At 37.7% G+C, this 15583-nt stretch overlaps 1 protein-coding gene across 1 annotated transcript in view; it reads right to left on the bottom strand.

Annotated features, from left to right (window-relative positions):
- Positions 1-2464: 2464 nt before the first annotated feature.
- ZMAT4 (zinc finger matrin-type 4) overlaps positions 2465-15583 on the bottom strand; it is a 214047-nt gene continuing 200928 nt past the window's right edge. Inside the window, exon 5 of the mRNA XM_074331498.1 lies at positions 2465-2769. Within this exon, the coding sequence (XP_074187599.1) occupies positions 2465-2769 (305 nt within the window). The remainder of the gene's footprint in view (positions 2770-15583) is intronic.

Below are 15583 nucleotides of genomic sequence, written 5' to 3'. Positions count from 1 at the left end.
AGAAAAAAATCATAAATAATTTTCTGTAAAAATTATTCAATCAGGATCCTTTAGGAAATGAAAACGATTACCATATTAAGAATGTAGGATTTTAGGTGATTTTTAAGTTTTGCTTTCTCTGTTTATTAATTCATTCAGCAATTATAGAATACCTAATGTGCGGCTGTCACTGTTCTAGGCGTTTTGAACACACCAGTGAGCAAAACAGAGATGCCTGCTTTCAAGTTGCTAATAATCTTTGGGGGTGGGGGGTAAGGAGAAAGACAAGGAAATCAGGAAAACCATAATAAATAAGTAAATGATGTAGTGTTCAAAAAACTGAGAAATGCTGAGAAATAAAACCTGTAACACTGCCGTACCATGCTCCAGCTGCTTGCCACCATTTTTTAAAAAAAATTATGGATATGCCTTTATTAACTTATTAGGATTTTTGCCTTTATTAATCGATTGATCATGCATTAGAAGCATTCCAGAAATGGGGGGGGGGAGCGAGAGCGAGAGCGAGAGCGAGAGCGAGCGAGCGAGCGAGAGAGAGAGAGAGAGAGAGAGAGAGAGTTTGTTTTAAAATGTGCTGGGTTATCGTAATTGCTTTATTCTTCAAGCTTTTGCACTATTTAATGCCTGAATAAGTATATATCAAGATGTCACCTGGGGTAGGTGAAAAGGTTGGTTTCAAGGACATTGTATTCAATGCTAATCACATTTCATGTGTTACTGAGTCATAGTTACATTGAGTTATCAAGCCAAAGAGGAGCCCTTTCTGTCTTCCGTATAGCTGCTCAAATGTTACAGAATTCAGACACCCAAGTCATTAAGATGTGGTTGTACATAAAATATGCTGCACTGATAATTCAAAATAGACAAGAAGAATGTGCTCTAGGAATAATTCTTCTATAATTCATAATATCTGCCACAAAACATAAATAAAGCCCTATTTTTCTCCTTCAGTGCCCTGCCTTGAAGGAGTCACTGAGCCAACTTGTTATCTGCCAGAAACAGTGAGTTGTGGGTAGGCCTTCAGCTATGCAGGGACTCTTCCAGTATTTTTTCAAAAGTCATAGACTGAGAACATAAGAAACCTCCCAACAAAAAACAATAATAGAAACAACTCAAAAGTTTTTGCAATGAGATTATTCAACGTACAAAAATATTAAAACCCATGTTGTAAAACATACACAAAAATAAAGTGGTTTAAATGTTTACTCTTATTTGTAGTTTTAATTACGCACTTTGGAAAAATCAGTCTCTCATCAAGTTCAATAGATGTACTAATGGACCTCTGATCCTAACTCTACGCTGCATCAGAGGCCTCTTCCATGATAACGTGTTTATCTGCCAGCAGCATTTCTGTTCCCTTGCCTCTCTGCCTGTACCTATATACTTCTGCTCACACAGCATGCCTTCTCACCTGCTGAAATGCTACCCACATTTCTAGTTCCAACTCAAGACCCTTTCCTTGGTGAAGTCGTCCCCAACCAACACAATCAAAAGTGACTTGTCCCTCCTCTCACCTCACACAGCATGATCTTCTGTACCACTTACTTGGTCCAGAATTGTACCAGCTCATTTCTTGATTACAATTATTCTTCTTGGAGGCTCATAGTCCAGTTAGGGTACTAAGAATTGCAGGCTCTACATACAGAACCTATTTTAAATTCAAGTTGCATTTGCAAAATTGATTTGTAAATTTTGTTATTACAGCTATTATGAATGATGATTCCCTGGCCAGCCCATAAAAGCTTATCGAACCCATACAATGTCTGACATACAATATCAATAGCACCCTTCACCAAATTAGTCTTCTGAGAAAACCCATTTTCTCAGAAAAATGTAGTCGGTGATTTTGTTCTGCTTCTACACTGCCAACATCAAGTTGATAAAAAAAAAAAAAGCTTAAATGGCTATTGGCAGTGAAATATTCTGTAAAGTCACACAGTATTGGTATATGGCTTTCTAAGAAATTCATAGGAGTAATCCTCACCCTATGGTTTCCAAGTTTCTCCTCAGTAGCTTCTGTGAAACCTCGTGTGAACTTAGTGAATGCTACATGTTTTCCATCAATCAAGACAATACTGTCAGAATGGGGTGGGGGGATCCAGGTATTGACTGGATATTTCATTAAAGGGGCTTGCTTTAAGCCTTTAAATAGAGTCAATGTGTTGCCTTATTTGAGCTGAATTCATAAAGGCACAAAAGTTAAAAATAAGATAATTCTATGTGGCATTTTTAGCGTCTTCTCTTATACTGCTCATGTACAAAAGCATTCATTAGAAAAGATACTTAAAGATAAAGCAGAAGAAGAAAAATCTGGTTCATGGATGGGTGGCTTTGATTTGAAAAACAGTCAATAAAAATATGGAAATAAACACTTTGAAACACAGGAGGTTACAAAAATTAAGCTAGTTTTGTGCTCGTTTCCTTTTTCTTCTATTCCTTTTGGATGAGCTTAGATTAAAAAGACTAATCATGCCAATTTGCAAAAACACAAGCCTTTTGCTGAAAGCCTACTTCTGGGGCAGAGATTAGCAGAGTTTCTCTTACCTCTTAGTTCCCCCATATCCAGAGTTGTCCCAAGTTGTTCTAATAAAGCAACTCTTGCCGCATTCTTTTTGTGTTTCTTGCCATCATAATGTTGCTGGGCCATCAGAGGATTATTAAACCAGGCTGCACAGAGGCCACAGTATCTGTCTGAATCTCTTCTTTGATAGGGAGAGGCGACCACAGGAGCAGCGTCTACCCTTGGAGGCTTAAGTGAGCTCAGGGGGGTTGCTGTGAAGGCAAACAACCAGAGAGAACCACAGCCAGGTTAGTACACTTGTCCTCAGTCTCTGAAAGTGGAAGAATCTCATGTTCATTCTAGAGCTCAAAAACCCAATAGTTTATTGAGAGCATCAAAATAATCTTTGCCAGCTTTCATTTTTGAAGTTGGGATATGACTGAGAATTCCTAATGTATTGAGATCAGAGTTTTCACTTTGTTATGCTTAAATCTGATAGTTCAGGAGACCATTCCTTATGAAGAAAGATATTTTTAAAGACAAACTCTTAGAGATAAAGGATGGTCTGTTAATGAAATTAAAGCCAAAACTTGAAGTAAACATTGAATAATCAGGACTTGAAAGCTTCTGAATGAATGAATGAGACATTTGTGTGCTACAAATAGAAATCACCAATAAATAAAGGATTCACCCAAATAATAGAAGCAGATCTTTTAGTGACATGGATTGACGAAATCATGCTAATTTTATTGTCAGTTATTTCTGTTTATTGTGATAGGTTATTTTCAACTTATAACTTCTAAAATTGATGTTAAAAGTACATTTTTTTAAAACAAATAAAGGGCCAAAAGACAAACATATGGAGCAAATGTTACTTCTCTAAAGAAAAAAAGGCATATATTACTATTTTGCGATTACACAGTTCCAGCTATTAATTTAACACATTCCATTGTGAGCTTATTATTTTTGGTCCAGAAAAAAAAAGAACCTACCTTGAAGTTTACTACAGAAAGTAAAAAGTAACTTTTTTATGCATTACAACACACAAGTTACTTTTATCCTCACAAAAACTATGATTGGGATTATTGTTCCATTTTCCAGGTGATGGACTTCAGAGATGTCAAATGATTTACTAAAGGTGAAATATCTAATTATGGTAAAAGTAGGATTCCAAACCAAATCCTTAATTTCCAAGGCCAATGTACATTCTGATACCCCTAAAGACTCTTCATACTTCATAATAAAAAAAGGAATTTGTTTTTCTCTAGACCTCACTCATCTTTGTATTTTATATAGGATTTAATTTCATTTGGGTAATAAGTTCTCATACAAATATTTTGGAGAAAAAAAAGATATTTAAATTTTCACACAGCCCATTAGTCATAATGCCATATAGCAGTACCTTCTACGAGGTGTGATTAAAAAATACGGTGAATATTTAAATTTAAAAATACAGTAAAAGACACATTATCATTAACCCCCCCTCAAAATACCCCCCTTCACTCCAAACATACTTATCTCCTCTTTCTTGCCACTTTCTGAAGCAGTTCTGGAAGTCCTCTTTCGTGAGTGTCTTTAGTCGTACTGCCGTGGCGGCCTCTATGTCCTAAATCATTTTACTTTGGGGAAGAGCCAGAAGTCACACCGTGCCAGATCAGGTGAATAAGGTGGATGAGGACACAAGGTACTGTTTTTATTTGACAGAAATTGTCGTACCAGAAGTGATGTGTGACTCGAAGTAGTGTCATGATGGAGGATGAAGTAAAGACACTCATGAAAGAACTGCTTCAGAAAGTGGCAAGAACAATGGGATAAGTGTGTGTGAAGCAAGGGGGAATATTTTGAGGGGGATTAATGGCAATATGTTTTTTATTGTAATAAATTTTTTTAAATGTAAACATTCACCATATTTTTTGATCACACCTCAGATTTGTTCTTTGTCACTGTGAATTGAAAAAAAAATGAAAATTAAGGTCATTCCAAGGAAAAGCTCAAATCTAGAACATCAATAACAAGTTAAGGAACCACTTAATCAACTCCCAAATCTTTCAAATAACTTTTATGTGGACTTTTATTTTTTAGATTAAATAACTGATATAATTACTTGCTAAATAATATTTTAATTCAAAAGATGCCTGTAGTGAACAATGTCCCAAGAAAGTCTTTACCTCCCTATCCAGAGATTTCATCAGATAGGGAAGTTTTAGCTAGCTTGGATGAAACTTAATGGTATTATTTTTATAGGGACTTAGAGAAATAATACGTCTCTTAAAAGCCTCATTGCCAGATATAGTCATAAATCACTATGTGAAAATAAAGCTCAAACAGGGGCTGCACCATGCTAGCAGCCTCCCGGTATCATTCTGCTGTGACTTAAAAATGCTAATAAAAAGATACAAATATGCAGTTGACCTGCATGTGAGAGGACTGCTATCCACTTTTCTGAAGGAAATTGCACCTTGCTTCCAAAGTTTCCTGCATCCTTATCAATTTCTGAGGATTTATAGCCACCTGTTGTTTTTGAGAGCAGTGGAAAACATATCAAATGTTTGCAATCTGAATGAACGTTGACTCTTGAAACATAATTTACTTTTCTCTAAACTTGGCTCTAAAAAACAAAAATTCAGAGTCAAATTTATCAATTGATACCTTATACATCACATTCTGGCAGGTGATGCACGATAGAAAATTCGTCAAAAAGGACAGCAATCTTATCTTGTGTATAAGTAGTTTGATGCTGCGTCTGTATAATAGCTTCTCCTCTTTAATAATTGTACTGTTCTTTGCACAGCTGGAAAGTTTAGTTTTTCTTATGCTTCTGTTTCCAACTCTCTTCAACAACTTCAACTCAGTTTATATTCTGTATAATGGCAAACTAAGATAGTAGCATGAGGGGAGTGGCAACAGCTTAGAATCAAAGTCAAAAATCAAGGTTGGGTTGGACTTCACCACAACGGAGCTGTGTAACCTTTGGCAGATGTCTGATGTTTCTGGTTTCCACAAGGTTAAAATTCAATGTCACCATCTCTTTAAAACTGATAGTGTGGGGATGTAATGCACTTAGCAGCTCTCTCTCTCTCTTATGGCTTTTACTGAATGCCAAATAGCGATGTTATATAGGAGGAGAGCAGTTTCCAGGTTATATTGTTAAATCTGTGTGTGTATTTGGATCATAACAATCATATTTCTTTGGCAAAAGTGTATTATTCTAATAAAATGAATGCAAAGTAGTGTAAAGATTACCCTTTGTGGTTTAAAACGTGCTTTTAACAAAACACTTTGGTTGATGTATAGTTAATTTTTATTTTAATTTCATGCTTTATGTTTTCACTCTAATTGCAAATATATTTAGCCAAATATTGACTTCACTTCCCCAATGTAGAACTTAAAACCAGGAGTGAATTCATCAAAAGCCAGTAGTTTCCAAGCTTGGATGAACATTAGACTTACCGAGAGCTTTAAAACTCTGTATGTCCAGGTTGTTCCCAGACTAATTACATTAGAATAAAATGCTTTTAACGCCTCTCTCCCCCCACCACCTTCATCCATGTTTTTAAAGCACAGCCAATGTTGTTAACCACTGTTCTAAATACTGCCAGATTTTATTTGAAAATGACTGTAAAATTAAGTCTTCTTGGATCTTCACATAAAATAAAGTCACATATTACATCCAACAGCAATGGAGTAAAATTTTTTGTAGGCAATAACCAAAATGTCACATCTTAATCCAAGAGACAGAAAGGAATAATTATTACTTGGTATTTTCGTAAAACCCCAGTTTTCTCATTTCACCAAGATATAAAACGTTCTCCAAAATAGTAGCTGATATTATGCCTTAATATGATAAATGTTAGGTAGCAATTCTGATCCTTTTCCATATGCAGAAACTCAAATACACATTGAGCTGTTGAGATGTTGTACCACCTATCTCTGGTTGCTGCCATCACCAGCCTGGTCTACTGCTCTGTACCATCCTTCTCCACATAGCTAAACACCTGTCCCACAGGATGCTCCTTCATCCCATCTGGTCTGTGAGGCCTTGACAACCACCTTGTAACCTCAGGTGTGTGTGTGTGTGTGTGTGTGTGAAATTAGATCATAATACTAATACTTGGATACGTGATATGTTTGAGTTTGCCATCTTCTCTACTACATGTCCATAATCCCTTATTTTAATTCAAAAAAATTGTTTAAATCTCTGAAATTCAAAAGTTCTTCACAATTCATTTGTTATCAACCTGACCCGTATTTACACAAGGCTATTTATAGCGTGTGTGTGTGTGTGTGTGGTGTGTCACTTAGTGTGAATGTATATACAAGGTGTGACAATTAGTTTGTGAACTTGTTGCAACAATGTTGCTAACCTTTTCTGATGTCAGAGGGATTATTCATTATGAATTTGTACCAACTGGACAAACAGTTAACCAAATTTACTCTTTGGGAATGCTGAAAAGGCTGCATGAAAAGTTAGATGACCTGAACTTTTCACCAACAATTCATGGTTCTTGCATCATGACAAGGCACCAGCTCACACAGCACTGTCTGTGAGGGAGTTTTTAGCTAGTAAATAAATAACTATATTGGAACACCCTTCCTACTCATCTGATCTGGTCCCCAATGACTTCTTTCTTTACCCGAAGATATAGGAAATATTAAATGGAAGACATTTTGATAACATTCAGGACATCAAGGGTAATAGGACGACAGCTCTGATGGCCATTCCAGAAAAAGAGTTCTTTTGCTTTGAAGGGTAGACTAGGCGCTGGTATTGGTGCATAGCTTCCCAAGGGGAGTACTTCGAAGGTGACCATAGTGATATTCAGCAATGAGGTATGTAGCACTTTTCTAGGATGAGTTTGCAAACTTAATTGTGTGACCACATACATATTACAATAGAATTATTAATATCTCTGATCATGGAGTGCTGTCTCAGATCCATCAAAACAACATGGGATATGTACCTTATTATATATCAAAAATCCTAAAATTTCTGATTTTCAAAATTCATTCAATCCTAAATATTTTGAACAAAAGATCACAGATCTGTAGCCAGTTTAGATTAACTAAAATAAACTCAGATTTTTCTAATGCTTGAGACAGTTGAAACAAGTCAATCTCCAAAACTTGATTTCTAAGAATAATCTGACACTGGAAGAATTTTCAATATCACTTTTAGTGTCTTGCATAATGTTTGTCAAGGATCCTATTACCAACAGCTATTTATAGCTGTCTTGAGTAATGTAAAATAATGTGTATCTCTGTCCTATATTTGTTTCTTCGTGGAACAATAACCACAGTTGATCTAAGGACAGAAATATTTCCAGAGTTCCTTGTGTGTGCCTCTCTCAGAACACTTTCTCACTCTGTAATGTATCACTGTGTACATCCAAACTCTTCATGATGCCAGCACCTTGCATGGTGGCAGATGCATAGTGTATATCCCATGCCTTTTGCTGAATGAATGAATGACAGAATGCTCTTTACATGAGAAGTGAATAAAGTACACTGGTAACCAGAGTTTTCTTGTTTCTTCTAAATTGTGTCATTTAGGCATGAGTAGTTAGGTGTTATACTACTACTGATCAATGTAAATACTACCAAATAAGTGTCAAGATTAAGGGGCTGGAGAGTAAAGGCTAAATTGTGGAAGGGCAACATACCAACATGTAGATATACCCCAGTCTCCCTCTACTTTTTGGATTCAACTGGATATTTTGAATGTCAGCATTCTTTCAGACTTCTGTCTATTTGCTGGAGTGGCCTATCTGTATACATTTCAGAGATTGCAAATATGTACATTGTTCTGGACATTTTACTTTCAAACAGGAAGAAGCCATCTACTCGTATTTATCATGGCATCACACCTTTACTCCAAGCTTCTGGCCTGAAACCAAATGTCCCAGTTTGCCGTGATTGAGAGGATTCCAAGGTCATGAGTCTTTCAAGTGCTGAAATAGGAAAAGTCCTGGGCAAACTGGAATGAGTTGGTCACCCTAGCTTCTAGGGTCAGACCTGTTTTAACATCACACTGGAGAAACAGGAAATAGTGAAAAGTTTGAAAATAATTGTTCAAGAGCATGGAGTAGGAGTGCTGTCAACCAAGCAGACAGGATCCGCCAATAGACCTCAAAGCTTTGTCAGGTCACCGAGTGTGTGTCCTTAACAAGAGAAAGGGGGTAACACAATCAACAGACAATGGGATTCTCACCTGCCTGTCTTCTGGACCACGGCCCTGGGTGCCTTTCAACCCCGACACATGTGGCTTTCACTAACATATGCTTCTCTCCCACTCAGTCTCTCTCTCTCTCTCTCTCTCTCTCTCTCTCTCTCTCTCTCTCTCTCAGCTTTAGGATAAATTATTTCATACTCACAAAAGATTTGGGGGCTTTTGAAATAATTCCAGCAATTAACTCATTTTAAAGGATGTGGTTTTTTCACCTAAGGCATTCTTATCTATAATACGAATTCTTCTGCGTTGTGTCATATTCTGCAGTTCATTCTATTATGTCTGTTCCATGTTTTTTCTTAAGTTGCCCCCAAATCCCTTTTGACTAATGGGGCAGCTTGAAGTTCAGGGGATAAATCAATTAGTGTTGCCCCCCCCAGTAATAAGCAGCAAAGGAAATGGCCAATACCAGATCTTCTGACTTGAATACCAGCACTATATTTCAATGTCAACTAATTTCTAATGATACCAGCACCACTAGGCCAAGGAAACACACAAATTCACTACAGAATCAGAACAAACTTCCTAAGCTTCAACACTTGTTCTCAGTGGGGATTATCAGTGGGGAAATATGCATTGTCTCTAAAACAATTTTTCTGATTTCCACACCTTATGATAAGCTGCCTCCCCCACCTCCCATTTTTTCCTACCCTAAATCATATTAACAGCAGTCGGAAGTCTTCAGCAAGTATCACTGTTTTTTTGAAAATGCTGTTGACAGTTAAATTTTACTGGGCCATTCAGTGCTGGCCTGAGGAAATAGCTGTTAGTCTACACAGCTGCCAGTGTAGACTGACAGCTCAATCTCCAAACAGTGCAGCCTCTTTTGCAGGTAAATGCTTCAACTCAATGCAAACTGTGCAAAGTCGGCGCTCAAAACGTATATTCCTTTTGTATCTCTCACAGAGGATAGTGCTGCTTGTGTCGATTGTAGATACTCCACAAACGTGATGAATAAACGAAGACAAATACTAGTGAATTTGAGTCACCATCAACTCTGGGAGTTTTCATGTTTTGATAAATAATATATGAAAGCTAAAATTTAAACCTTTGATAGTTTCATTAAACTTACTTTAAAGGATTAAAAACAAATTAGACGTTGATAAATGAGGATAGATTAAATAAACTGTGGACATCTATAGTCTGAAATACCAGGCAGCAATCAAAAACATATTTCAGAAAAAAATCAGGATATCATGTAAACTAAAAGATAAGGTTTAGATGTAGGATGCAAACCAAATTATTTATTATTAAATTATATACACATACATATAAAACTATACATAAAGACTAGAAGGCTATAAATAAAAACATTAGCAATGGTTATTTCTAAGTGTGGATCCTGGGTAATTTTCTTTATACTCATGGCTATATACTCCTTGATGCAGAGGGAAAAACATTTTTATGTTACCACTCATATATAGGTCACATTTCATGCTAACTTGTTTTAGTACAAAGTTTATAAAACACTGCTTATGGGACTTGTAGTGCCACAACCAGGTCTTAAATCAAATCTCAGAAGATTTCATTTGCAGAGTTATTATTCATTTATTGTTAATTTTGGGGAAACAGGTTGGGAGAATGCTGCCTCAGTCATAATATGATGTAAAAGACCCTATTATATCTCTTATTTCTCCAAAAGACACAGGGAAAAGCTGTTTTTCCAACAAATACCATGTTTCCCAGAAAATAAGACCTAACCAGAAAAGAAGCCCTAGTATGATTTTTCAGGATGACATACCCTGAACATAAGCCTTAATGCGTCTTTTGGAGCAAAAATTAATATAAGACCCAGTCTTATTTTGGGGGAAACATGGTAGCAGATCCAAAAATGGCTCTAATTATTTATATAAAATGAAATATCTCTTTTCCTTCTCATATGATGTGTTTGGAAGTGAATTCTGCTATCTAAGTTTGCAAGATGGAAAAGAAAAATGTGCTATTTCTTTTATGCCATGAAGGAAATTAAATAACTGTAAAATATCCCATGTTCCAAAATATATGCCATCAAACATTTCTGAGAGTAAACAACGATGAGGATGACCTAACAAAAACATCATTCCAACTCAATTTTGTATCAACACTCTAAGTATAATCAGCTCGTTAACGGGAATTGCTTCCTCACTCACGCTAAATTCATACATCATCAGTCTTCATTAATATTGTATTCATAGACCATTGATTTTCATTAATATAGAACTCCCTGTAGTTTCAGTCACTGATTAGATTCTAAATATCTTAAGTATGCCTGTTTTCTGCAGAACCCTAATCTTTGAAAATAAGCCATTAAATAGGACTGCAGAGGACATAAAAGTCCTTTTCTAACTTCCTCATGGTATTTGACAAAAGAACCCAAAGGCTGTGCTGCTCTACGTTCTTCTATTCATTGAAAACAGGAGGATACAATGCAAGTTCCACAAGGAGAAGAACCTTTGTCTGTTTGGTTCACTGACATATCCCAGGTCCAGGACCAGGCCTGGCACATAGCAGGTGTTAAATAAACTCTTGTTAAATGAGGGGAGCAGCTAGTTCTCCAGAAAGTTATCTATGGAAGAGAAAGAATCACGGTTTTACTTAAGGACATTCTGCTAGTATGATGTGTTAGCATCCTCTCTGTCTCTTAAAAACAGCTGCTGCCATTGTGGATATACAGGTATATCTCGTTTTATTACACTTCACTTTATTGCACTTCACAAATGCTGCATTATTTTACAAATGGAAAGCAACACCTTCCACCAGCAAAAGTTGTGACTCATTGTATTGCAATACTTCATTGTGGTTGTCTGGAACCAAACTCACAATACCTCTCAGCTTTGTCTGTAATGCTTTCATGGCATTTAGTCTTCAAACAGTATTCAGTTAGTGTGCTTTACCCCCTCTGAGTTCAGCGTCAGAATCTTTAGTTATGGCCATAGTTCCTAAAATCTGCAGAGAAGTGCCCGGGGATGATGCAATCATTATACAAAAGAGCCATAAGCTATTTTAAAATTCTGAGGAAAGTATAGTTACGTCTGTCAGATACCATGGGAACCACCATCTTAAGGTGGTTAAGTTTCAACATTGGACTCTACAGTCCTTTCAATGAGTTCAGATTCCTGCGAAGCTGGATTTTTGGAGGCTGCTGTGTGCCTCCAATGCACCCAGCCAATCAATAAGGAACAGGAAATAGAAGTGACAATACCTCATCTAATTCTAAGATTTGAGAAGTTATACAGGGCCCAACAGGCAAATGTATCCATTAGAAAGTGTGGTGACTGAAGGAGAAATATAAATATTGTTTCCTTTCAATATATGTGTGTTATTTTTTCAGATGGCTGCTAAATTATCAGGACATAAATACTTATTAAGTTTCCTGGACACTAAGAGTTATGACATCATCCTACTATAGGATGCCTGAGCACGAATCAGTGACCTGCTAATTGGGCGCTGCTGGAAATGCCCTTCCTCATAAACCTCAGACAAGAGGCAGAGCTTCAGAAGGGCAGAGAGGGCTTCCCTGACAGGGACCCATTGAGTCGCTGCCACACCTATGACTGCCCCAGCAGGTGTCATCCGTAGATTAGCGAGCTGGACTGCCTCTCCCAGATCACAAGCAGTACTGTGAGGGGTGGTGAGCTGAAACCTGGGATCTCAGAGTAGCTTTTATTCTTTTAATTCTGCCATTATTCCCTGGCTCACCTAATCCATACTCCATGCTCAGGGGTGGGAATGGCTTCCTTATCCAGCAGCATCAGCTATTCAGCTAGAGAGCCAGCTTCGCAGACTGTTTCTTATAGCCTATGAATATTTATAGAGGATTCAAAAATGAGAAGAGTGATCAGTGCCAGAAGCCCAGCGGAAGATAAAGTGCAGGCTGAGTTTAGAGGAAGACAGAGAGAAAGGGTGGCCTTTTGGCTTGGGCTAGAGGGAAGCTGAAACTTTAGAAGTGATTTTAGAGAAGTTAATACTGATATCATTCCTGAGTACAGTGTGTGCATCTACACGTCTCTTCTTCCCCCTCAGCCAGCCGACCTCCCCCAAACAGGGCCCTCCCGATTTCTCCATTCATCCTCAGTTGTGAGTTGCCATAAGCATATACTAAAAATTGCCTCCATTTTACACTTAAAACTATGGATATTAGCTATGCATATACTTTGCAGGTATCTATTAAGATGTAATCCAGAAATAAAGTACTTTATATTCATTGTCACTTAGAAACTGCTAAATCTGAAGGTCTGATGCTATCCTGAGTCAGCTCTATAAAACCTCAAAGGAACTCTAGAGCGTCTTGAGGTCAGATTGGAGCTGCTTTGCTCCATCATGTAAGGTGCCTCCCAGCACTTGAATCAAGAGAATCCAGAGTATCAAATGTTAACGGAAGAAGGTTCTCTGGTCCCTAAGAGTTTAAAGACCATTGCCCCGTACCACCGCTTCTCATATTGAGCAATGAGGTTGGGGGGCAGAGGGTGATTATAAATAAGGGAGAGGTTTTAGACTAGATAAGACTTTGTAAATAAGTGTTAGAAAATCATTAGATAAATTAAATTCCTGGGAGAACAGAAGCCTACCCAAAGCCTGAATCATTTAGCTGTATCATCCATAATCATTCATTTAACTATGGCTTGACCACAAATGGCACACTTTGTTGCCAGGCAGACACACTGCCAAAAAGGGAGTGCATGACAGACAATATAAATTACTTCTACTGAAGAACTTTTAGGAAAACATACCATCAACAGCCAATGAGGATGACACTTAAAGCTTTCTACCCTACGTGTGTGCCACAGACCAAAAGCTACCATGTCACCTGGCAATTTATTAAAGATCCAAATCTCAGGTCCAAATTCAGATCACTGGATGAGAAAGACATTTATGAGAGCTACAGTTGATTGATATGCAAACGAAATTTGGAAAGTACTGAATTAGGATTCAGTGGTTCTCATCCCTGGCTGAGGGTTAGAATAAGCTGGGGGAAGTTAAACACTTATAGATTCTAGGCCCCATCGTAGGCCAATTCAACCAGAATCCCTTGTCATGGGGCTAAGCAATGGTGGGTTTTATGGCTTTGCAGCTGCTTCTAGTGTGCAACCAGGGTTGGGAGCCATCAGACTGGAGGGACGCCATCTGTGATGGGCCTCATTTTCACCTCAATCTTACCAAGCATCTGTGTTTCTTGTTTTATGAATTCACCTATATGTGCTGGCACCATGTTTCACATTAGGCATAGAACACCACCCCAGCTCTCATGCAGCTTGAAATCTGCAATGCAAATATTTTAATTAATTTCACAGAACCATTTTATTATGTTACATGAATTCTACAGAGGTCTATCTGCTTTCTTTAAAAAATCATAACAGACTATAGATATAGAGAAAATAAATGGATTTTAAAATAAACTCAAAGCACAACTCAGGGTAGGGTTTTTAACTATTCTGATGCTTTCTAACAGCAAATGGGGCCAATGATTCAACCTGATATCCTTGGCATGAGGATTAAAAGCACCTGCTTGATAAAAGTAAATTCCCAAGCGTCCTGGCCACGGAGAAAATCAAGAATGAAACCTAAATGTCCTAATGTTTTTCCACTGCCCCATATGGGCATTAGCTCTGGCCCACTGGTACAGAGGCAGATCTGGCCAAGACTGGGGATGTGGTGAGCATGAGGCAAGGGCCGTGTTTGGGAAAAGTTAGAAAACCTCATTTACTGGCAGTGAAATATTCAAGTAACTAGTTATACATTTGCAGTTACTACAACAAACAGAATGTGTTGTAGAATAATAGGAAGTACAAATAAGAGCCAGAGAGATGGCATCAGGATGAAAGACGTATGAGTGAGTAATGGTTAAAGGATTTGGAATTACTTTTCCAGAAAAGAGGAGTCAGAAGTACGATGCAATAGCACTTGAAACACATAGAGGATTTTAGAATTTGGACTGAAGGGCAGCTGTTTTCCAAAGCTGCAGAAGAAGGGGAACAGCTTGATCTTGGAACAGTATGCCTTTAGAAGAGAGGCACCGTAAAGGGAGTGGATGCATGATGCTAACACATGCTTACCACTCCCGATGGAGGTTTGTAGAATGCAAGCATTATGAACACCCAGTAGTGGAGGGGACAGCATTTCAACCACACTGGAAGCTGGGACTTAGAGTTAAAGGGAACAGAGAGATGGGTAAGATGATAAGACAAGATTCTGTGAATTTCTAGTCTCTGGATGAAACATAACATTCTTTTATAAAAAGTAAAACTCTTAAAGACTAAATCATCAGGATTAATAAAATGTACAGACGTCTTTCTTCTGACTTATTTTGACTGAAAGTCACCCCCCTTTTATGTTAAGAAAGATCGACTGAAATGTTTATGTAGACACCAGAGTTAGTTCTCGCCTCCCCTGCCCATCAGCATTCTTGATATATTGGTTTTATGAACTGAAAATGAAAGGTCCAGGTATTAAGATTGCATATGCTCTGTTGACTGAAAAGCAAAATAAAGATGCCAATTAGCACTTTGCCCTAATTATATCTTGATATAATTACAGAGAGAATTCATGAGTAGGTCATTCACCCCACACTCCTGCTTCTCACTGTAGTGATCTCAGTAGGTAGCGTACAACAAAAATCATGCCAGTAAATGACTGAGAACCCTTGGCTTCCAAAGCCCTCTGTACCATTCAGTTTTGAAGATTGTGCTCGGAAATCCTAGATCATGTCTTCAGTCGGTATCACTAAAAATACGAATGGCTGTCTCCAAAAGGAATTGCTGATACTTGGTTGCGACCCTTTAATCTTGCCTTTGCAATTCATGATACCTCAAAGTGGCCAAAATCCTTTTGAAAACCTTGGATGGATTTACAATGAAAGCCATACACTAGCGTGCGCTCAACAG

This window comes from Rhinolophus sinicus, linkage group LG04 (genome assembly GCF_036562045.2).
Source record: "Rhinolophus sinicus isolate RSC01 linkage group LG04, ASM3656204v1, whole genome shotgun sequence".
In the NCBI taxonomy this organism is placed as follows: domain Eukaryota; kingdom Metazoa; phylum Chordata; class Mammalia; order Chiroptera; family Rhinolophidae; genus Rhinolophus; species Rhinolophus sinicus.
This window is presented reverse-complemented; position numbering and strand designations above follow the sequence as displayed.